The sequence below is a fragment of the Antechinus flavipes genome, chromosome 3, assembly GCF_016432865.1.
Source record: "Antechinus flavipes isolate AdamAnt ecotype Samford, QLD, Australia chromosome 3, AdamAnt_v2, whole genome shotgun sequence".
Classification (NCBI taxonomy): domain Eukaryota; kingdom Metazoa; phylum Chordata; class Mammalia; order Dasyuromorphia; family Dasyuridae; genus Antechinus; species Antechinus flavipes.
Genome location: NC_067400.1, coordinates 567,150,903 through 567,174,150, shown reverse-complemented (window position 1 = coordinate 567,174,150; position 23,248 = coordinate 567,150,903). Strand labels below are relative to the sequence as shown.

Sequence of the window (23,248 nt, the reverse complement as noted above, 5' to 3'; positions counted from 1 at the left end):
AAAGGTTCCTCTCCGCTCTAAATCTGTGATCTTATGATTTCTTTCCCCCTTCTGATTGGGGGGAGTGTGTGGTATAACAGACAGACATATGAGTGGGAACTGACTTGGGAGCCTTCAGGGAAAGAGTTTGTGGTTGGGATGCTGAGGTTGGAAAAACGCAGACCGTGGAGGGCCAATGGCCACGTCATGGTGGGGGTGGGGGAGTCATAGAGCTTGGAATGGGGGAGGGACTGGGGGGCTTCCCTGGAGACTGTCTTCTCAGACCCTGGCTAGAGCAAGGGGACAATCCTGGGAGCCGGCGGGAAGGAGGCAGGGAAAGAAAAGGGGGGCACCGAGGATGACTGTTTAAGTTTTCTTCCCAAGTTCTTAAAAAGCCAGAGTTCCTGCTTCCCTTGCAGGGGGAGGCGGGGTGCCCTTCCTGTGACGCTGTCTCTGTGCAATGTGAGACATGCCTAGAAGTGTGGACAGGGGATTTACCTGGCAGAGAAAGGGGAAGATTGGGGTGGGGGTGGGCAGGAGGAAAGGCAGCTTAGCCCGGCCCCTTCAAACTCCTAGCTTAACTTAGCCGGCCCCGGAGCCCCCCTCCTCGGCGGGCGGCCCCGCCACAGCTGGCTCCCATTAGCTGAAGGCCTGGCCAGGGGCCAGCCTCCACCCGCCTAGTCTCCCCTCTCAACCGTGGGCCCGGCAAGCCCGCCAGTATTGGACTCGCTCTAGAAGGGGACACAGCAAGAGCAGCACGAGCAAGTTGGGAACCCCACATCCCAAGAGATTGTGGGGGGACTCCCTCCTGGTCCCCAAGGCCCAGGCAGCCAGACCCGTGGCCCCACACCTTCTCCCCACACACGGCCTGGGAGCGGGTGCTGAGGCATCCGTCAGGTCTCAGGCAGGTAAGTGGGGGACCCCTGGTCCCCGATCCCCTCCCCCTCCCGGCCCCAAGCAGCCAGATTCTCAGCTCTTTCTCAGGTTTTCCCCGTGATTGCTCTAGGGCTGGGTGTTCAGGCAGGAATGAGCTAGAGAATCAGTGAGTAAAGGGGGAGGATCCTCTCTTTCCCAGATCCCCACTGCCAAAGCGCTTCAGGATCATCCCCCTCTGCAGCATCCACATCCCCTCCCCCTCTGCCACGAAGCCAGGTTTAGGGTTAAGAAGGACTGCAGGAATTTGGGAAAGGCTGTGGGTCAGGAATGGGGAAGGAGACTCGAGGGGAAGGGATTAAAAGGAAGACGAGATGGGAACCGAGGGTATCACAGGTACATACATGTCTGCGTTGCTGCCCGAATCCACATGCCTCCCAATGCCATGGCATCTTTCCATTGGCCAGTCAAGGCTGGAGGCTCTGCAGTCCCAGAGGGCAGAAGGGGGCCCTGCTGTAAGAACCAGAGACAGAGGGGGACCTACTGACCCAGGCTACTTAGGAAGGAAAAGCTGAGGGAGGACGTTGAGGATGGAGAATAATGATCTCCACTTCCCAGAGGAGATGTCTCACTGCATGCTGTCTCCTCCAGAGCTTAACCAGATGAGTTAACAAGGTGCCATAGAAAGCACACTAGTCCCTGGAGTCGGGAGACTGGGTTCAAATCCTTATGCTAAATGTGTCATCATGAATAAGTCTCTTTTCTGAAAGAGCCTCAGTTTCTCTACCTGTAAAATGGGAGGGGTGGGACATTTGGAACAGATGCTCTCCAAGTCTCTCCCAGCTTTGTGATTATTCTATGATTTTGGGAAATAAGTACATCAGTAGAGAATGAGATCCGACATTGGTCCAAGGAGAGGGAAACTCCTTAAAAGGGTTGGGGTAGTTCCTTTCCTCCAATGAACCCCTTCTTCCTGCGCTGGCCAAGAGACAGGGGGCTGGATTTAATGACCTTTGCTGGCCCTGGGAAGGTAAGGGAGAGAGAGAGTGTGATTGAGATATTGGGATGTTTTATGGATTAGTGCTGTTTAAAGAATAAGCTCAGGCTGATATACTTCCTCACATCAATTTTGGTTTAATCAAATTAAAAGGGCCTAATCTATTACAAATATTGACAGGTGGCCCACACTGCGCCCCCTGGTGGCCTTGTGAGGAGGCCTGTCTCCGCTCACTCTCCTTGCCAACAGCTTCCATTTGGGCCGGGTCCCGATCTGACTGGGGGGTCCCTGAGGGTCGTCCGTGTCCACGGGCAGGCATGGGAGCCCGGCCCTGGTGGCCGGGGCCCAGAAATGGGAGACACGTCCCCTCCATTCCCTCTCCCGCCGGCTTGTATCTTTCCCAGGTGCCGACGGAGTCCAGCATGTTGGCAGCCTGGGCTCCGGGACTGTGGCTCGTCAGTCTCTGGGTCACCTGTGGCAGTCAAGGAGCAGAGACTGGTAAGGTGCCGCCCCGCCCCCCCATCAGAACCGGGGCCGGGCCCCGCCCCCAGCTCAGGGGCAGGGTCCCAGGAGCTGATTGAGGGGGTCTCTCAGTAAGGCAGGCTGATGTCCTGCAGCCTCTGTGTCCTCGTGTGTCTCTGGGATGTACGTGGGAGGCTCTGAGAGTGAGGAGGCAGGCGGAGGGCCGAGAGTGCCCGGGGGGCTCCTGGGTGAGGGACTAGGTTCCTCTGAACCTCCGCTTCCTGGGTACAAAGCAGGAGTAACAATCCTCGGCTCTGGTTATTGCCGGGCTCCCAAGAGCTGGGGAAGTGCTCTGGGAACCCGAAGCATCGTGGGGCCGCTCTTCCTGGGCTGTGAACGGCTCTGGTCCCTTTATGGGTGTGAGTGTGTGTCTCGGTCTCCTACTGCACGGAGGCGAGGGAGGAAGCAGACCCCCCTTGCCCCGAGGGGGCCTTGGCTGCATGTGAGTGTCTGGGAAGGAATGGGCTCCTGCCAGCTCTGTCCAGCCCAGCTTCCCTGAGGCCACAGCCGCCTCCAGCCCGTTGGAGCTGCCCGGGAAGCCTCATTGTAGAGGGAAGCCGAGCCCTCCTGCCCTCCACTTTGCTCACTGCGGAATACTCCGCGGGGCCTCCTCGAGTCCGGGTTGTGAGGGGGCGCAGACCCGCTGAAGGCCCGGCTAGCCCCAGGGTCAGCCAGGGGAATGGCTTGGGCTCCATTCCACGGCCCGAGAGAGGAGCTGCTCGGTCGGGGGGTCCCTGAGCTTGCCAAGGCCCCAGAGCCCTTTGGGGGGCTCTGTGCCTCCCTGCAAGGGTCAGCAGTGGGGAGGGCTGGTTCCCTGGGAGCCGGTGCGAACTTTCCTGTCCCTGCGCCTGGGAGTGCGCCTGCTCCTGCGTTCCTGCAGCTACATGTGCACACGTGTGAGTGCACTTCACCCACCCCCCTCTCTGTGAGTCTCCTGGGGGGCTGGGGCAGCGGATTTCAACATCTCTGAGGAATCCGGGCAGCGAGCCAGGTGATGAGTCACACAGGCTGCCGCGGATGGAGACGGCCCCTCGGCTGCATGTGCATGTGAGGGGCGGAGAGTCCTAGCGCTTCTGGGCCCAACCCGGAGGGGCTCTTCCTAGCCCCGGACCCGTGGAGTCCCGCCTCACTCAGGGCATTCTCAGCTGGCCCGAGGAGGCCAGATGTCCTTTGGGGTTAGATGCCCTGGCTCCCCAACCCTGCCCCCTTACACACCTCCTGCTCCATCGTGTCCTATGTCTGCCACCCCTGCCAGTGTCTTGGGGGCACCAATGGAGCAATAGAAAGTAGGATCTGCCTCTAACTTCATGTGCTACTTGGAGCAAATAACATCCCCTCGTTGGGCCTCAATATTCTCATCTGCCAAATGGGGCCACTTACAGTTTCTCCTCTCCTTTTTGTTCTGCCTCCCCTCATCTCTGTTCCTGATTGAGGAAGGTCCTGTCTGGTTCTTCTCCTGGGCCATCAGGGCAGGGGGAAGGTGGGATAGTGCCAAGGCTGGACCTGCATGCCAAGGCTACCTGGACAGTACCCCCCCCCCCCCCGTTCTTACAGGTGAACAATGTCCCACCCTGCAGCAAGAGGGACTGAAGCTAGAGGCCAATGGTGACTCCCCAACCAACATGACAGGTGAGTTCTAGTTTCCCCAGTTTCCCCATCTCTGTGTACCCACCACTCAGCTCAGCCACCCAAACCCCTTTTCCCTCCCCAGGTTTTAATCTCATTAAGAGGTTTGCCCTCATGAAGGTCTCAGCCATCAAGCGGATTCGAAACCCAAAAGGACCCTTCATTCTGCGGTTGGGGAATGCCCAGCTTGCTCTCCCCACCGCGTGAGTACCCTGGGTATCTGGGGAGGGCTGCAGAGGAATGAGGTTTTCCCATAGGTCTTTTCCTCCATTCCCCTGCCTCTGGATCCACTTTGCTGCTGTCCTAGCTTATGCTGATCAGCTTGGACTTCAGTGTGCAGGAACAGGATGAGTTCTTAAAGGCAGATCCATAGGCTGCCCAAGAAGTCGGGCTGGGCTTCCATGCCAATCCTGATTCCCCTGTCTCTGTATTCCTATGCCCAGGAGATGAGCCCCAGCCTGGGCAGACAGGAATCAGGACAGATGGGGGAAGGAATAAGCAAGGATGAGCTGATATTTGACTAGCAATGGAGGAGTGGCAGTCAGTCCGCCCCAGACATGGGAAGAGGTCCTAGGCTGACACTAAGGAACATGGGTATTCTCTGCTGAGTGGGCATTAACTTCATACCAGGAATAAGATATCTGGCTGGCAATGGAGTAAGAGAAGATACTAGGGGTAAAAAATGGTGTTAAGTGGACTCTGGGAAGAAGCCAGACCGACAAGACTGGGCTTCTGACAAGGCTCAACTAGCTTTTCTTCCTTCTACTTCCAGCCAGGTGTTTCCTGGGGGTGTCCCTGACCAGTTTGCAATAGTGTTGACCCTTCTGCTGAAAAAACAGACAAGCAAAGATACCTGGTATTTGTTGCAAGTGACTGATAAAGATGGATACCCACAGGTGAGCCTCAGCCTCTTGTTTCCCCCTAACCCTGCTTCCACTTCCCCTGACCTTCTTCCCTCCTCTCCCTATCTGCCTGCTTTCCCCCTGCCTCTTTTTCCCTCCTCCTAGAAGGTTTCAGCCCTCATACTTTCTCATCACCCTGCCCCTGGCTACTCAGAGCCCTGGAAAGTGGCCCTTGCGATTTCCCTGACCAACAATGCAACCAGCTCCCGAGGAGCTCCCTGAGCAGCAGCTCTGCTCCTCTCCTGGGACCCAGAACCTGGAGGTGCAGTCTGTGAGGAGGCTTAGACTTGGCTGCTTTCAGGCACGCACTGCTGCCCACTCCTCTGAGAAGATCCAAAAGGCATTAGATCCAAAGGGGATTCACCTTTTACTTCATATTATGCTTTCAGCCTCATCCTAAGCCTCTAACCACCTGGTCTTTGTCTTTTCTGAATCTGCTTGGCTCCTAGGGCTCAGAGATTAACCGATCATTATCTCCCCAATTTTATAAGCCACTGCAACCAATTAGGTTTCTGCCTCCCTCTCCCCCATATCCCTCCACAAAAAGATGGAAATTGTTACAGCTGGAAGGAAACTTTAAGGACCACCTGGTCTAATCTCCTTGAGCCCACCTGGCCTTTGTATTTTCTGAATCTGCTTGGCTCCTGGGGCTCAGAGATTAACCGATCATTATCTCCTCAGTTCTACAATCTGCAGCAACCAATTAGATTTCTGCTTCCCTCTCCCCACATTCCTCTACAAAAAGATTGAAATTGTTAGAGCTGGAAGGAAACTTTAAGGACCACCTGGTCTAATCCCCTCCTTGACTGATGAGGTTGATCAGAGGCACAGAGGAAGGGAAAGGAATCCCACGGAGATTTCGTGTCAGAGCTAGGACCCGGGTTTCTTGTTGTGAGCGCAGCATCCTCTGAGAGCTGAGACAGCTGCTCCCTCCACCCATTCTGGCTTTCTGTGTGCCTTTATGAGGTTTATTTGCAAGGACAAAGAGAACATACAGATGCAGAAATGGTGCACTAGGGGAAGGCCATCAGTCGTACGAATAACAGAAAAGTCTCCAGTCCCAGGCTGGTGATGGCACTTCATTCCCTAGCCAGCCTAGAGCCCTTCCTTCTCTTATGGTCCCCAAAGAGGACAGCATCTTCCACTCGAAGCAGCCTCTGATTGGTCGCCAGATCCTAGTGGTCCAAGCTCATTGGTTCACTCTACAGGGCGGGGCCAACCGGAAAACTTCCTTCTAGTTGGATAGGAATGGGAGAGTGATGGGTAATTGTTGCCTGGTGGCAGGTAGTGACAAGAGCGATTGAATTAGGACAAAATGGGAATTGCAATCTCGATCTGAGAAAGCCTTCCTTCTGGGGCAGAATCCAGGGCTAGAAAGGGGATAGGACTTGATGTGGTTATTAAGTAGCAGGGTTTAAATCTGAACTTGCTACAAACATAATGTTTTTTGTTTTTGTTTTTGGTATAACATACTGCTTTCTAAAAGTCAAGAAATGGGAGGCAGCATGAAGTAAAGAGAGAGGGAGTGGATTCTGGAGCCTCCTTCTAAGGCAGAATACAAGGGCTAGGAAGGGGAAAGGGCTTGATGTGGTTATTAAGTAGCAAGGTTTAACTCTGAACTTGCTACAAACATAATTTTTTTTGGTATGACATATTGTGGTTATTAAGTAGCAGGGTTTAAAGCTGAACTTGCTACAAACCTACTGGTTTTTTTTGGTATGACAATGGGAGTGATCGCAGCAACTACCTCCCAAATGAGATGATATTTAGAAAGCTATTAACACAGTTCTGGAACACAGTAGGAACTTAATAAATGCTCATTTCCTTTTTCTTATTAATCATTCTTATTGTTGCTGGATAGAATTGCATATTTCTCCTTTTTCTGCCCAAAGAGGAAAGGAGAGAGTAGGAAGAACAATTGTCCACAGGCTTTCTCGTTACTTGGAAAATCAGAATATTTGACTTGTACTGATGAACAGGTCACATCATCCCAAAGATGGGAGGGAGACTGGGGACCAAGCACTCATCTTAAAAGGATTAGGAATGGAAGGCTGCGGGGATGGAGGGAGGGGGAGAGGATGCTGGAAACATGTAACAGCCTTCAATTATCCAAAGGGCTGCCATGTAAACTTGCTCTGACTGGCTCCCCAGCTAGGAAAAATGGGGAAAAGTCACAAAAAAGCAGATCTAGATTGGATGTCTGGAATAAATAAAATGTTCCTAAAAACACTGTAGACTGGGCTGTTTGGGGAGGTAATAAGCTCCCCATCATTTGAGGTTTCAAGAGTTTGTTGGGTATGTTGGTTTTGGGTGGGCTAGAGATTTCCTCTTCACTCTGAGATTCTGCAATGTAGTGAATTCCCATTCCTTTACAGGATCTTGCTTTGCTCATATAAAATTAGGGTCCCTTCTGGCTCTCAGTCCGTGATTTGTCATCTTGCCTCTTCAGATCTCCTTGGAGGTCAACAGTCACGAGAAGAGCCTGGAGTTTCGGGCCCGGGGCTTAGATGGCGACTTTGTGTCCTGCATCTTCCCTGTGGCCCAGCTCTTTGACCTGCACTGGCACAAGTTGGTGCTGAGTGTGACTGGGCGTGTGGTTTCAGTCCACGTGGACTGCACCTCCGTGTCCTCCCAACCTGTGGGTCCCCGGCGTGCTGTGCTTCCTGAGGGCCATGTCCTTCTGGGTGTGGATGCTGAGCAAGGCAAACCTGTCTTCGTAAGTGTCTTCTGGGGCTGGGGTCCAGAGGAGTCCTCTCCAGGTCTGGGGGTGTAGCTGGCACCATCCAGCAGCATGTCCTCCCATTCCTGGAGACTCCCCTTGGGATGATTCTGCTTTGTTCCCTGTGCCCCTCTTACCTCTGCCTCCACCCCCCCCCCCAGTTTGATTTGCAGCAGGCACACATCTACTGTGACCCTGCCCTGGTGATGGAAGAAGGGTGCTGTGAGGTCTCACCAGCTGGGGTAAGTGTGGGAACTTGGGGGGCACAGGACAGTTCATTTAAGTGAATGTCAGTCCTCTTTGGGGTTTGGGGCAACCAAGCACAGACAGGGCAAGGGAGCTAGCCCTAGGCAGGTGGGAGGAGAGGCAGGTGAAGAGTGAAACTCATGTGTCCTGAGCACCAATTCCTTCCAAGCAGTGCCCTCAGGAGGCCTCCAAGGCTCGACGGGACACCCAGAACAACGAGCTCATCGAGATCAGTCCTCAGGCGGAGGGCAAAGTCTACACTCGATGCTTCTGCCTGGAGGAGCCACAGGGCAGCAAGGTGAAGTTCTAACCCCACTCCTCACTCTCCTTATGTGGCATTCCTGCCAGAGGCAACCCCCCAAAATGAGTTAGTGCTGGTAGGTATACCTGAGTTATGAACCTTAGATAAGGGTCCCCTAACAAGATGGGCAGGTGAAGCCTTTGGGGCCAGTGGCGTAAGGGACCCTATAGACACTGGGGTTGGTTTCTCCTCCAAAGTGGGATATCAGGAGCTGTGTCTATTATTCATCATCTGCCCATCCATCCATCCATTCATCTGTCCACTCATTCATTCATCCACCCACCCATCCATCCATCCATCCATTTGTCCAGTTATCCACCTGTCCATTCATCCATCCTTCTATCTCTTCATTCATTCATTCACAGGTTCTATAAGCATTTCTTATGTAAGAAGTTCTATTCTTCACATAATACTTGTATCTTTGGATTCTTGGTATTTTAGAAAAATGGAAAATTCACCTCAAAATAGGAAGAAGGGGCCTGCAAGAAGTTGATACCTGCAGCCTCTCTCCTGGGAGGCAGGCAGGCAGGGGGTATCCAATTTGCCTTTACCCCCTCCCTCCCTTCCTTCCTTCCTCCCTTTTCCCAGCCAGCCCTCTCCAATGCCTCTGACAACATGGAGCCTTGTCAGCCTCCTGCCTCACAGCCCCATAGGGAGCAGGGAGATGTTGAACTGTACCCCCTGGGTTTGCCAAGCTGGTGGAACCCTGCATGCCCTTGCCTATACACAAAGAAAGGGGATGCCCATCTGTCTCTATGGCTTCAGAAACACAGCCCAGGACCCAGATGGGGAGGTGTATTTGTTTACGGTGGGGAGAGGGAGTCCAATCTTTAACAAACACTCATTCATTAAGCATTTGGAGAACCCATTGCTTCCCAAAGTCCCAGATTCACTGAGCTCTAGTGGACTTGTTTGTCCAGCCTACGAACAACATCAAGTTGACCTCTACTTGATCACTAGATTCAGAATCAGCAGAATTTGTGTAAAATCCCAGATCTGCCATTTAAAGTCTGTAGGATTACTGGAAAGTCCCTCCCCCTTCTATGTGTGCTTCCCCTCCTCCCAATGCTTGGATTAGCTCTTTGAGATCCCTTCCATCATTCTATGTTCTATGATCCCTTCTAGTTCTAATGTTGTGTTCTAAGGTCCCTCCCGGTTCTGAGACTGTTTTAAGCTCCTCAGCTCTAACATTTGATGTTCCGAAGTCCCTTTCCTGCTCTGCCATTCTATGACCCTCTGATTTCCTGCCTGAGCAATGCCATGACAGTGTGTCCTGTGGATGGGACCTGGGGGGGATTACTTGGGAGTAGAAGCAGGAAGTTACATCCCTTATGCCCTTTCCTGGGCCTCATCAAACTCCAAGGTTCCTCCACCCTGCAACATGATCAGAAAGATCCAGAGACTAAAGAGCTTGGGGGGAGGCCCATGCCCCCCTCAGCCACCTCGGGCAGACAGCCCAGGCTCTTACTCTGGAGAACACATGGCTCCATTCATTAGCTGGCTCAGTTTTTCCAGCATCTGAGGGGCAAAGAGGGTTGGGGGAAGACTTGGGGAGGGAGACGAAAGAACAGGAGGAATAGAGGAAGGTGAATTAGGAAGGCAAAAGGTGGGGGGTCACAGGGAATGAAATTGGGAAGGAGAGGAAAGAGGAGAAGAGGGACAGGTTGTTCATATGGCCTGTGCAAAAGGGGAGGGAGGATAGAGGATGGAAAAAGAGGCTTTCTTTAGTGGCAGAGGCTGTAAGTGTGAGTGGGCACCCCCAGCAATGGGCATAATTCTATTTCCTGATAAACTGCCCTCCTCCCACATTCCTGACATATCTCCGGGGGTCTCGCTTCAATGTCAGTCTCCCACCTCTAGGACGACTAAAACAGCCCTAGGAGATTTGATCACTCTTGGAGGGACATCAGCTCCTGACACCCATCCATGTGTCATTGTGAAGAACCCTCCCTGAGATGGGAACCAGAGGGACAGTTCTGCTATTACCTGTGTGACCTTGAAGAAGACCCTTCCCCATTTCCTAATCTGTCAAATGTCAGGGTTGGACTACATTTTCCTCCAACCTCTTCTCTGAGCCCACTTTTCCCTCTGTTTAGGTGAATGCTCAGCTCTCAGGAAATGCTGAAATCAAGAGAGAGAGGGGAAGTAAGGTAGGAGCTAAGCACGCCTGCCAAGACTCCCCTCCAGCCTGTCCCCAAGGCTGTTCCCTGTACTCAAGCCAAACTCTCCCAGCCTACCTTTTGTCCAATCCCCTGGGACTTGGGGTGCATTCTGGGAGGTAACACTATATGTAGTAGTGTAGGGGCAAGAGTGAAATGTGTTGAGACCTGGATTCAAATCCTGTTGCCACCATTTATTAGCTCATGACTTTAAGCAAGTCCCTTCCCCTCTATGAACTTCGGTTTCCTCATTTGTAAGATGAGGAGGTTGGACTAAATAGGCTCTGAAGTCACTTCCAGTTTGTTTCCTGAAAAAGCTCCAGAGTCCACGGGCATTGGTGGCCAGTCTCCAGAACTGAAAGGCTCTGGGTATCACAGGGGTACCCACTAAAGTCCTCGTCATCCCTGGATAACTAAAACAGTGATGTCCACACTGGCCTAGTTGGTGGATCCCAGAACCCCAAGTTTCAGTTAAGCTAGATAGCTTTGGGGGTTGGGGCTCCCCTATTTTCGGTTCCTTCCCTCTTCATATCCCTTTGCCTCTCCTTCCTTTTAGGACTCCTCCTGGGTACAGAAGGCTATGCCAGCTGATGAGGTAAGCCTGCCTATTGTGAAGGCAGACTGAACCAGCCCCTGAAATAAGTCTCTGAGGATGCCCAGGGGGAAGAAGAGGGGAGCGGGGGCAGCCGGATGCCTGCCCGTCTGCTGGCATTCCTTGAGAGGCCCTGGCACTCTTCCCCATCACACAGAGATTACTGGCTTAGCTCAGAGGCCCTGGAGGCGAGACCACCTTGGCCCTGACCACTGTGGGCATGGTAGAGAATTCTGCTCCTCTCTGCCAGTCCGACGATCTTTGTGGACTGTGCGAAGCCCATGCCAACCTCTATCTGGGGGCCGTTAGGGCCAAAGTTCCCTTCTTTGGCTGTGCCCTCTCAGCATAGTAGAAAGAGAGGTAAATTAGGACTCAGGAGCTCTGGGTTCAAATCCTGACTCCAATTATGTATTATATGACCTTGGAAAGTAATTGCCTTATTTCTCAATTTCCTCATTTGTAAAATGAGTGAATTGGCGTAATCCCTGCAAAATTTTTTAAATTCTATGATCCTGTAATCTTGGGCAAGTCCCTTTTCCTCCCTGCACTCCAATTTCCTCATCTGGAAAATGGTTGGACTAATGGCTTCTGAAATACATCCTTCTCTTTGCCCTATGATCTTCTGTGGAGCAAGCTACGGGGTGCTACCCGAGCAATGCATCCGTGTGCACTCAGGACTCCTGGAGATACTTTGCCCCCCAAATGCTACATTAGAGTGTGATTTTCTCTAAAAGAGGAATTCACATAGATGGGAGAGTAGCCTGGTACTCAAGGGTATTAACAGTAGTTATGTCCAGTGGCATTATCCAAGTGTCCTGGTTCTCAGTCCATTAGATTAAAAGACGCTTCGATCTGCCAGGGCAGCTGTTCCCAGGGAGCTGTGAAACATTCAGAACGAGTGGGGGGATCTGGGAGAGGGGTTCTTAAGTGAGATCCCCAAGTCACGCTGGTGACTCGGCTCTCTTTTTCTAGTGCCCACCCTGTGCCAGCCGTTCCATGGAGAATGTAAGTGAGCCCACAGAGGCGAGGGCCCCGGGTGGAAGGGAAAGTATGGAGGAGGAAAGACAGAGGGGGCTCCCAAGTGTGGATGGAAGAAACATAGGGCCACCTCTGAAGGCCCTTTCTGGATGCAGGCACCCCGTTTGGGCAAGGCTCCTTCCTAGGTTTTATTGTACTAGGGGCTTTATATTAAGTGTTCTCCAAGGTACCTTTCTAGTCAGAAGACACTGCAAAGAGAGAATGGGTCTGTCCATAGCTTGCTATTCTTCCTTCCCTCCCTGGGACTTCAACGTCCCAAGCTTGGCTGTGTCCACCCCGGCCACGACCAGTGGGATCCTATCTGGTTACATGTCTTTTAGGAAGAGGAGTGCCCAAGACTACCTTTTTGGTAGTCTTAATTTTTTACATTTTACCTTAGAGAATCAAAAGGGCCAGAAATCAAAGATGGGGGATTGAAACCCGGTTTCTATTGCCAGCTTGCTGGGTCTCCAAGAAACTTGGAAAAACCCCTTCCCCAATTTAGTCTTTTCTTCCTAATATAGAAATTAAGAGATTTAGGACAATCCTTAAAGTCTATTCCAGCACTAGAAATAATGAACTTTGGCTAAAAATTAAGCCCTTTTCCCGAATCACAGCAGACCCTGGCCTGAGTGGCAGTAGATCCCTCTTGCTCCCAAGGGTCTTGCCTGGGGATCTGGTCCAGCCTTGGAGGGAAAGGACCCAAAGTGAGGGGCTGAGACCTTAGCGTCCCCCAGGCAGTTCCTTGGGGGTTGAGGGGAACAAAGGGGCCCCAGTGGGAGTATTCAGCTGGCATCCTACTGTGTCCCCACTACACCCACACAGATCGGGCACCCCCCTGCTACCAGATTGACTCATCCCTCTCCCACAGCCCTCAGCTTGCCTACCCAGAATGTCCCCCTGCTCTGCCTTGGCTAGGGGAGCCTGCGGGCGGGAGGGCTGCCTGGAGGGCTGGACCCGCTACCTCCATCCCCATCCCAGCTGACTTCTCAGTGAGTGCTCCCTTCTCGGGCCTCTCTGTCAAAATCCAGGCCATCATCCTGCCTCTGAGTATCCCCTTTCCCCACAGCTGTAGAGAATTGGCTGATGGGGCTGCCCGAGTTCCTATTTACCCCCAAACTCCTTCTGGAGCTCAGGGAGACTTGGCTTGGCTCCTGGCAGGATATTGGAGGCGGGAGGAACATGAGGAAAAGTGTAGGCTGAGGCTGAGGGTTGGGAGTCATGAGGAGTGCCTCAGACCCTCCCCACTCCCAACTTTCCATGACTCTGCCCTCCACGACGCGCTGCTCCATCTCTCCCCTGTGGGATCATCTCTCCTCCCGGATTCTCAATCCCCTTCTCCGCCAAACCAGCCTGTAACATCTGGCAGACCTATAGCTTCCAGATGTGTGTGAAGTTGCTATGGAAACCGCAGGGTTGCCGTGGCAAACGAGCAGCTTGGGAAGGAGATGAAGTGGGGGGACAAAAACTAGCCCCATTCTCCATCCGGGAAATAGAGAGTTCTGTGGGGGAAGGAGGGAATCGGGAACCAAGTTGCTGGAAAGAACAGTGGAAAGGGGAGGAAGGTCGGGGGTCAGCTTGTCTCCTTGCCTTGCTGTGAGACTTTGGCAAAGTGACCTCAGCATTCCCATCTGGACCTTCACTTCCCTTCTTTGCCTCCCTGTCTCCCGGTGACCCGACACCGTGTCTCCTCAGATCACGCTGGGTCCTCCTGGTCTCAAGGTGAGTCCTAAGCCCCGGGGACAGTCCTCCAGCTTTCCCCCTCCCCTCCTCCACCAATCTGCCGACCCCAGCCCTGCACAGTCATGGTTGTGGGTCTGGCCCTTGGGGTGACCGTGTGACTCTGGGAGCGTGGGAGTGGGTGCGTATACTGGGACCAATGCTCTAAGGATGATGGGGGGTAACCGTGGGGACCGTGACCATGCCGTGCAGGGTTCTGTGCAAGCGCGCACACAGGACCCAAGTTTGTGTGTGGCAGGGAGGGCAGGGGGGCGGCCTGCCTGAGGCCGTCCCATTTGTCCCTCATATGTCAGTCTGTCTCAGGTGTGAGAAGAAGGACTGGGACTGCTCCTCTCTGTACACTCAGAAGGGCTGCAGGGCCTGGGGCTGGGGGCAGGACCCTGCCTGGTTCCCCCATGTGAGATGGGTTCGCTTTCCCTCCTGAGCTTCTTGCTTGTCTTAGCTTTGGGCCAAGAGGCTGAAATTCACTTCTGCTCCTTACCCACAGGGGGGGAAAGGTGAGCGGGGTTTGCCTGGCTCTGAAGGACCCAAGGGAGAGAAAGGAGCTCGGGTAAGGAACCATCTGCGCCCACAGCTTGTTCCCCGCACCCATACCTACCGCTGGGGGAGGGGCTGGCACCCCCAGGTTGTGTCTGCTGCTGCATGAGTGAGTGATCCTCACGGCAGTGGGGGTAGTGGGGGCCCTCCCTCATGACCAAGGCAATAGGGCTAGTGGGGGCCCTCCCCCTATGACCAAGGCAATAGAGCTAGTGAGGGCCCTTCTCCCTATGACCAAGGCAGTGGGTCTGGGGGGGCTTCCCCCACGGTCATGGCAGTGGGGCTAGTGGGGGCCCTCCCCCATGATCAAGGCAATAGATCTAGTGGGGGGCCTTCTCCCTATGACCAAGGCAATAGATCTAGTGGGGGCCCTCCCCCTATGACCAAGGCAATAGAGCTAGTGAGGGCCCTTCTCCCTATGACCAAGGCAGTGGGTCTGGGGGGGCTTCCCCCACGGTCATGGCAGTGGGGTTAGTGGGGGCCCTCCCCCATGATCAAGGCAATAGATCTAGTAGGGGGCCTTCTCCCTATGACCAAGGCAATAGATCTAGTGGGGGCCCTCCCCCTATGACCAAGGCAATAGGGCTAGTGGAGACCCTCCCCCACGGTCACGGCAGCTCTCATTCCAGAGGCAGACATAGGCATGGGGAAGCCTGAGTTGCCAGTGCCAGGCTCCCTGTTCTGAGAAAGGATGTCCTCTAGATTCCCAGAATGCCCAGAACATCCCCTATCTTCCAGGAAACAGAGAGAATCTTTGTTTCCAGAAATTCCCATTTAGTAGAATGGAACAGCTAGCTGGTGTGGTGGGTAGAAGGTCTGGCCTGGAATCAGGAAGACATCTTCTTGAGGTCAAACCCAGCCTCAGACATTGCCTAGCAGGATGACTCTGGCTTGCCTCAATTTCCTCCTCTGTAAAATGGGCTGGAAAAGGAAATGGGCAACCACTCCAATATTTCTGCTAAGAAAACCCTCATGGGATCACAAAGAGTCGGACACGATTGAAAATTACTGAACACCAGCATTGGGAACTCTTCCTGACCACCTTTGATTTCTCTCCCCCCAAATCTTGGTCTTCCTCCCCCACCACAATTCCTGCCCTTGGCCCCTTCTCCTGAATTCCCTCTTCCCCACAGGGCTCTGATTGTGTCCGGACCTCCCCGGAGGCCCCTCTCCAGGTAAGGCTCGGTGGGCGGTGGGGACAGCCTATGGCCACAAAGGGGAAGCGATCCGGGCTTCGTGCCCAAGGACAGTGGATGTTCCCCTCCCTGACCCCTGCTCTCTTTCTCCCCCTCCCTGCCAGTGTGCTGAAGGCCCCAAAGGTGAAAAGGGAGATCGAGGAGACTCGGTGAGTGGGGCAGCTCCGAGGGCATGGGCAGGAGCGTGGGGCTGGCATTTCTGGGCCCAGGGGCTCACCCTCCTTCCTCCTCTAATCCTGCTCCCAGGGTCCCGCAGGAATTACTGGATCGACCGGGCAGAAGGTAAGCTTCCTTCACCTTTTCTAGGGAACAGAAGACATGCAGTGGAGTCAGAGGGACTTTGGGGGTCAAGATCCTGGCTCTGATTCTCTGCCACCTCGAGCATCCGTCCCTCCCCTGGGCCTCAGTTTCCCCATCTGTAAAATGCAAGAACTGGATCCCAGCTATGATAGCCGGGGGGGGGGTAGAAGGTCTGAGTCCCAGAAGCCTCATGTTTCAGGCTCTTGGGAGGCCTGGTCACCCATGTCCCCCTTTCTATGGCAGTCCTTCCCCCGATCCTTCTGTTGCAGTAAAAGCTGCTCCTCACGTACCACCTGGAGGTTGACAAGGCTTTTTTGGGCTCACTTTTTATGTATGTTACCATTGAGGTAAGCCTCAACCTCGTGGTATATAGAACTCCCAGGTGAGGAGACTCCCACTACAGCGCCAGCAGGTGGTCCTGGGCAGCTGCCCATGGAGGGGGGCTCAGCCAAGGTCACGCGAGCCAGCTGTGCCATAGACACAACAGGGCCCGGACCTCCTGGCTCCGAGGCCCGCTCTCTGCCCACAAAGGCACTTCCTTTAATCTTCGTGAAAACAGGTCCACCTCTCAGGCCAGAATGATGTCTTCCTTTCTAGGGCCAGAAAGGAGAGAGGGGAGACGCCGGCTTCAAGGGCTCAGTGGGGAAGCCTGGCCGAGACGTAAGGCTCCTGGGGACATGGGGCAGGGGAGGCCAGGGCTGCCAGACCGCAGCCACACTCCCACTCTTGTCTCCCGTTTCTATAGGGCCGGCCCGGGGAAATCTGTGTCATCGGCCCCAAAGGGCAAAAGGTGAGGGGTTCGGGGTTTCTTCTGTGGCCTGGGGGAGTGACGAGAGTCCCCACGTCCAGCAGAGTGGAGGCCCCCTGGGGTCAGGACGTGGTTTGCTTTGGTGCTTTACTTTTGTCCCCAGCACTCGGTATAGGGCCTGGAGCAACATGGGCGTATGCTAAATCATTGTATTTGTATTTGTCCAGGGTGATCCCGGCTTCGTGGGACCAGAAGGACTAGCTGGAGAGCCGGGGCCCCCAGGACTGCCTGGACCCCCTGGGATTGGGCTGCCAGGAACACCTGTGAGTGCCCTCAAAGACCACCCCCACACATAGGGTACTCCGTGTTAGGACTCCTCATTGTGCCTGTACATTTAGTCTCTCCATCATCCTATCCAGAGAGACCCTGAGAACAAAGGACTGGGGCACCCAGAGAGAACCTCAAGGAAGCCCCAGTCAGAGGTAGAAAGGCCTCTGATCTCCAAGACCCATTTCTGAGGGAGAGACATTGCTCCACCCTCAGGGATCCCTAGTCTGTAGGGCTCTGATATCAGGGGCCTTCAATTTGGGGAGACGTAGTTCTGCCCTCAGAGACTTCCAGACTAAATTTAGATATGTCCCTGATCTCAGAGACCCGCCCCCTTCTAAGGGACAGACACAGTTCTGCTCTGAGGGACCCCGGCCTGAGGGTTAGACATGCCCCCGATCTCCAGGATCCTCAATCTAAGTGGGAGTCAGAGCTCTGCACTTAGGAGGCCTCCTGTCTGGGGGAGATACTGCAGCCCCTTCAGGAGGAGGGGTCCACAGATGAAGGGAAGGGAAAGAAAGGGCTTTTGCAGGGAGGTTGCTGAGCCTGATTTCTGACTCTGCCTACAGGGGGATCCTGGTGGCCCAGCAGGTCCAAAAGGAGACAAGGTAAACTCGGGGAGATTCGGGGCTGAGCCAGCCCCAGTTAGAGATGGGAGGGAAAGGGTTGAAGAGGTTTTATGGAAACCCCAGACAGGCTTCTCAGTCACTGCCCCCACTCCCTGTCTCCCTCCCAGGAAAGAGGCCAAACCTCAGCCAGACTCAGACTCAGGAGTCTGGAGATTAATCTGTAATAAGCTGGAGAAAATGGATTTTTTCTCTTTTTCTTCTCCTTCCAGCTCCAGGCGCCTTTCAGCTCTCCCAGGTCCCTGGCTCCTCTCACAGTCACAAAGCCTGCGCCCGGTATTCAGGGCACTGTTGTGGTGTGGGTGGTCTGGGGCCCTAAGAAAGGCCAGTTTAGTCCAACCAGCTCATTCTAGGCCCCGACCCCAAGGGCTACATGCAATAATGAAGACTCCTTCTTCTCAATCTTTCCATCCTTATGGAGAGGCGGTCTGACCTTGGGACGAGTGATCACCTCTGGGATTCCCGCCAAGTCACTGACCCTGCTGAAGGAAGCAAGGGCCAGAGGAAAATCTGAGTTAGAGAGATGATGACGAATGCTGTTTTGATAAGAGCTGGCTGTTATAGAGAATAGCTTTACCAACATTGCCTCGTGGAAACCCCACACCATCTTTGCCAATAGGGCATCTCCCCATTTTACAGATACAGAAACTAAGATCCAAAGAGAAATGGCCTTCATTAAGGTCACACATCTAGTGTGTCTCAGAGACTTCAGATCTATTGCTTTTTTCCATTCTGACTCAGGGCTGGGATGGCCACAAGTCACAACAACCAATCAATGGATGAACAATCAGCACCAATTTACTAAATGCCAAACCCTGAGCTAAGCACTGAGTTTAGAAAAGCAAAAATAGCCCCTGCCCTCAAGGAGCTTACATTTGATTGGGGGAGATGGAATAGTTAAATGAGAACATATGATAGATAGAAGGAAACAGGATGAAACTAGCATACATTTTGGTGAAAGGAATTAATGGATGACACTGGGAAGGATGTGACAGGAGTACAGTGTGCTTGTCAAGAGCCAGACAGAAGAGGAAGGAGCCCTGGAATTGAGTCCTGCAGATGAGGCAGCCCTGAGCCGTGGGCTAGAGTACCAGAATTCAGAGGCAGGAAGAACTGACTTTAATTCTTGCCTCAGTTAGTGGTGTGATGCTAGGAAAGTTACTTCTCTCCTGCATTTATTTCCTCCTCTGTAAAGTGAGGGGACTTGAACTTGAGGGGCATTTCTAAATTGATGATCCTCTGAATCATCATTCAGAGGTCCTAAAACTTTTCCTCACCAAATTTTCCTTTCCTTATCTGTAAAATGGGTACTATGCTGGATTATAACTTGGAACCTCCCTGAGTTGCTGTGATAAAAGAGTTGTGTACATTTCAAAGGGTGAGAGAAACCCTTGTTCATATTGATTATTGTTCAGTCTTTTGAGCCATGTCTGAGTCTTTGTGACCCCATTTGGGGTTTTCTTGACAAAGACACTCTAGTGGTTTGCCGTTTCCTTCTTGAGCCCATTTTACAGAGGAGGAAACTGAGGCAAACAGGGTGAAGTGACTTGCCCAGGTCACACAGTTAATGTGTCTAACACCAAATTTGAACTAAAAAACTCCTGACTCCAGGTTTGGCACTCTATCTACTGCACTATTTAGTCATCCTTGTTTTCATAAGAAAATATAGATATTAAATAGATAGATATGTAGGTATGTATACATGATGTCCTTTATGATTAATAGCATATAATATCCCTTAGGCTGCATCAGGGATTTAGGGAGGGGTATTTGGTAAGGGAGCAGGAAGGAAGGGTCTGAGGAACTGAACTCCTCCTGGAGTCACTGCATCAAGGAGGATTCCCTGGAACATGAGCTTCAGGTCCCTGCCAAATATATGGTACAGCAGAGAGAAAGAATCTCTGACCAGGAATCAGGAGGCCTGGGATTTTGTTCCCAGATCTGACCTTCCATGGACCTCAGTTTTTACCATCTGTATAATGGGAGGGTTGGATATGAAAATCTGTGTCTTTCCTCTTATATTTTCTTACACCATTAACCCTTTGCTTCTGGTTGTTCCTCTCGGCAGGGAAGCTCTGGATCTCCCGGGAAGGAAGGTCCAGGGGGAAAGCCTGTAAGTATTGCCTGGAAGGGTTTAGAAGGTATAGGGAGGCTTGTGGGCAGAGCTGCTATAGGTCTTGGGCTCTTCCACCCACCTCCCTCTCCATTGATGTCTCTTTTTTCCATAGGGAAGACCAGGGACGCCAGGACTGAAAGGAGAAAAGGTGAGGTCCGAATGAAAGGTCTCAGGGTCCCCCTTGGGCTCTGTCTGCCCACTGCAGGAACCAGGACTTCTGGGTTCTGACACCTCCCTCAGGGCAACGGCTGAGCTGGGGCTTGGTGAAGGATGGGCAGGGCTGGTGACTCTGGGAACTCAATGGGGTTGGTTTAGGACTGGGCTGGATCCAGCATTCACTTCCCACTTTCCTCCCTCAGGGTGACCCCTGTGAGGTGTGTCCTACTCTGCCAGAGGGACTCCAGAACTTCGTGGGACTGCCAGGAAAACCGGGACCAAAGGGGGAGCCGGGAGAACCCGGTCTGCTGAAGGTGGGTTGTGGGCCAGAGTGGCGGCTCACAGATGCTCCTGGGCGTGACCAGTTACACAGAGAAGCCTGGGAAAGCTCAGCCTGGGGCAAGAGTCTGGCAGAAGGGATTTTAGGATGAGCTTTACCCAGTTGTGGCCACTAGGGGGAAGAGGTGGGTCTCAAGACACCCCGAGGCTCTGAATCTGGCAAAGGGTGAGGAACCCCTCCGCAGTCCCCACCACTATCTTGTCCCTTTCCAGGACACCATCATCACTGCTGTGGGAATGGACAAAGGAAGAAGCGTAGCCCAGAATAATGAATTAGTTCCCTTTTAATTTTGTCCCCCTGGGACAAAGCTCTGATGGCACTGCCTGGTTACAGTTCTGGGAGGCTCCATTAGTCCTATATGACAATAATTTAATGACATAAAATTGGGCGCTGTCTTCCCCCATCCTTCCCAATGGACACGTTTGCTGGTTTCCATATTCCCTCACTTTCCATATAACCATAGATTAAAATTTGAACTAGTAGAACCACATACTCCTATTTATTCCCTAAAATGTATTAGGGTTTAAAAAAAAAAAAGCCATATTCTCATTCTCCAAGACCACGGATTTGGCGGAGGCCCAGGTCTCCCTGAACAAAAGCATCATGAGGGCAGGAGGTGCCCATCATTCTTGAGGAGGAGGGTTTGAAAGGCCCATGGTCTCTCACTGTCCACGGGCGACACCATAGATTTCCGTGTGAGCCTTCGGAGCCAGATTCTCTAGGGTTGCTACCAGTGGGAGGTGTTAAGGTCATGTTCTCTCACTCTCCGAGTCCGCTGCTTTGGCGTGAGGATCCTTGCACCCTCCATCTCCAATGGCAGAGCTCTCGCATGCCCATTATTCCAAATGGCAACATTCTTTTCTCTTTTAGACTTAGCCCTGTTACAATGTAGCCTCTGGGATCATTTGTGGTCATTCACTCGCTTGCGCTCCCGCCCACTTCTGGGGTTTTCCTAACAGAGATGCTGGGTTTGCCATTTCCTAAGCCGGGGGCTCCAATATTCACAGTGGCCCTGGGGCGGCCCGGCAAGGCAGATCTCCTCATCCGCCACGGGCAGAACCATAGGTTACAGACCGGGCCGGCGGAGCCATGCCCTCCTCACATCGCGCCCCACGAGCAAAGCAAGACAGACAGTGGGGTTCCTAGAAGGGGCAAACCATAGAGTATAGAGTGGGCTAGAGGGGCCACGGGTCCCTGCTATCTCCCGGGGTGGGAACCATAGAGTTGGCACCCACCTTCCTGGAGTCGCCATGGCAACACCCCGCCCTCCAGCGTCTCCGTGGCAACAGTCCTGTGCCAGGGAGGCGGCTGCAGCCCGTCGGCAAAGATGCCCTTCGGCGGTGCTGGGGTGGAGCCGGCTCTCATAGTGAGGCCCGGCAGAGGGGCAGGGCGAGGCTGGGAGGAAGGGAGGCAGAGAGTCCGGGGTGAGGAGGTGAGGGGGAAGCCGTTGGGCCACCCTGCCCTCACCCCAGCCTGGCCTCTCTTTCAGGATTACCTGGGCAGTGCTATGGGCCGGAAGGGCAACCGGGTAGATATTGGGGGACCCGGGGTAGGCAAGATGGGCCCTTAGTTTCCCCTCCGTGTGGGAGTCTGGGTCTGGGTTCGGATCCTACCTTGCCACTGTCACTGGAGAAATTCAAGGCAGATCACTCCGCCCGTCCCCCACCCCTACCTCCGCCCTCAACTTAGGGGGGGGTCAGTTTCCTCCGGTGAAAAAGTGAGGGGGTTGTACCAGCTGACCTCGAGGACCCAGTATCCTTTGATAGCTCCCGAAGTGGGAGAACCAGATGTCCTACTCCCATTGCAGTGCCATGGAGGGAGGTGCTGACAGAGACCTTCCCCTGCCCCTCCCCCTCTGGCTGAGATCTGGGGGTTCTGAGCCTTGCCCCATTGCCTAACCCAAGCTTCTTTTGTCTCTGGGCAGGGAGAGCCTGGCATCAGTGGGATGAAGGGTGAAAAGGTAAGTGGGGGTTCCCACCCTTTTAAATCACCACGAGGACACAAGGTCTCTGCATGGGACATCCCCCCCTAAAATTAGTGCCTGGTAGAAAGCCCATCCCCATCTGACTGCAGCCCGGCTTCTCCACCGCATCCTACGGGCGCCCTGCTGCTCCCCCTCTGCCTTAGAGCATGCTACCTCCTTCTCCATGAGACCCCCCCATCCCCACCCTCCTTGTTGCTCCTATGCCCCCCCATTCCCAGCTTCTTTGCATTTTTCTCTGTGTATGTTTACTGTGTAGTCACCTGTAGCATGTAAGCCACCTGAGGGCAGGCAGAGAGCTGACCTCAAAACCAGGAAGATATGCTCAAACCTAGTCTCTGATACCAGCTGTGTGACCCTGGGAAAACTCCCCAGCCTCTCTGTGCTTTCAGCAACTTTCTCACACTTATTTGCAGGGAAGGGGCTGAATTCTTTATACCAGTAAAATCACAAGACCAGCATCTATCCTATCACTGTGATTGGCATATCATAGGTGCTTTAGAAAGGTTTACCAAACTGGATTAAGTGTTTGTGTATGCCAGCTGGTACCATGGGTAGAGTAATAGACTTAGGAAGACCTGAATTCAAATTCTGCCTATAATTGGGATACCTTGAATAAGTCATTTAATTCAGGGCTTCTTAAACTTTCCCCACTTGCAACCCTTTTCATCTGAAAGTTTTATGCAACCCCTGGTATAAAGGTATATAAACTAGGTATACAAATCAAACGTTGATGTGATGATAAATCATAATTTTGTAAACCCCACATTCAGTCATGAAACTCCATGTAGGGGTCATGAGCCACTGTTTAAGAAGCTGGGATTTAATGATTCTGAGCCTCAGACAGCTAATTGCTAGGACTTGTCTCCAAAGGCTTAGGTGGCTGAGTGTGTCATTGAAGGGGATTTGCATATTGAAATTAAGGAAATCACACATTTCCTCAGTAGCATTTTCCATTAGAAAGATAGATATGGTATAGTTACTGCATTCAAGATGCTTACAATAAAATGCCAGGTACACAAATAACTGTGGCGCAAAGCAGCAGGAGGTAAGGGCAGAGGAACCCTGGTAAGAGCAAAGGGTTCTGGGAACTCTCTGGAGAGAGAAAAATCTTTTTTTCCACGTGGGGGGTCCAGAGGGCAAAGTTGGGGAGGTATCTGGATTGGACTATGAAGAAGGGAGGGAGCATCAGCACACTGATTAGTGGACAGTTGATTTTAGTCACAAAAGTCACAGCGGGGACAAAAT

At 53.0% G+C, this 23,248-nt stretch overlaps 1 protein-coding gene across 4 annotated transcripts in view; it reads left to right on the top strand.

Moving 5' to 3' along the window:
* The first annotated feature begins 524 nt into the window (after window positions 1-524).
* Window positions 525-23,248, top strand: part of COL16A1 (collagen type XVI alpha 1 chain) — a 76,928-nt gene continuing 54,204 nt past the window's right edge. For 2 of the 4 annotated variants that reach the window (XM_051987777.1, XM_051987775.1), the window contains exons 1-24: window positions 1,988-2,347; window positions 3,926-4,000; window positions 4,083-4,200; window positions 4,770-4,893; window positions 7,349-7,615; window positions 7,780-7,860; window positions 8,037-8,162; window positions 10,262-10,315; window positions 10,881-10,919; window positions 11,889-11,921; window positions 13,629-13,655; window positions 14,161-14,223; window positions 15,344-15,385; window positions 15,511-15,555; window positions 15,653-15,688; window positions 16,304-16,366; window positions 16,452-16,496; window positions 16,682-16,777; window positions 17,351-17,389; window positions 19,476-19,520; window positions 19,636-19,671; window positions 19,883-19,993; window positions 21,509-21,547; window positions 21,944-21,979. In XM_051987777.1, the coding sequence (XP_051843737.1) occupies window positions 2,167-2,347; window positions 3,926-4,000; window positions 4,083-4,200; window positions 4,770-4,893; window positions 7,349-7,615; window positions 7,780-7,860; window positions 8,037-8,162; window positions 10,262-10,315; window positions 10,881-10,919; window positions 11,889-11,921; window positions 13,629-13,655; window positions 14,161-14,223; window positions 15,344-15,385; window positions 15,511-15,555; window positions 15,653-15,688; window positions 16,304-16,366; window positions 16,452-16,496; window positions 16,682-16,777; window positions 17,351-17,389; window positions 19,476-19,520; window positions 19,636-19,671; window positions 19,883-19,993; window positions 21,509-21,547; window positions 21,944-21,979 (1,821 nt within the window). In that variant the 5' untranslated portion in view covers window positions 1,988-2,166. Of the gene's footprint in view, window positions 888-1,987; window positions 2,348-3,925; window positions 4,001-4,082; window positions 4,201-4,769; window positions 4,894-7,348; window positions 7,616-7,779; window positions 7,861-8,036; window positions 8,163-10,261; window positions 10,316-10,880; window positions 10,920-11,888; window positions 11,922-13,628; window positions 13,656-14,160; window positions 14,224-15,343; window positions 15,386-15,510; window positions 15,556-15,652; window positions 15,689-16,303; window positions 16,367-16,451; window positions 16,497-16,681; window positions 16,778-17,350; window positions 17,390-19,475; window positions 19,521-19,635; window positions 19,672-19,882; window positions 19,994-21,508; window positions 21,548-21,943; window positions 21,980-23,248 lie in introns of those variants that run through there. The other 2 variants (XM_051987778.1, XM_051987776.1) reach the window with 2 other exon arrangements.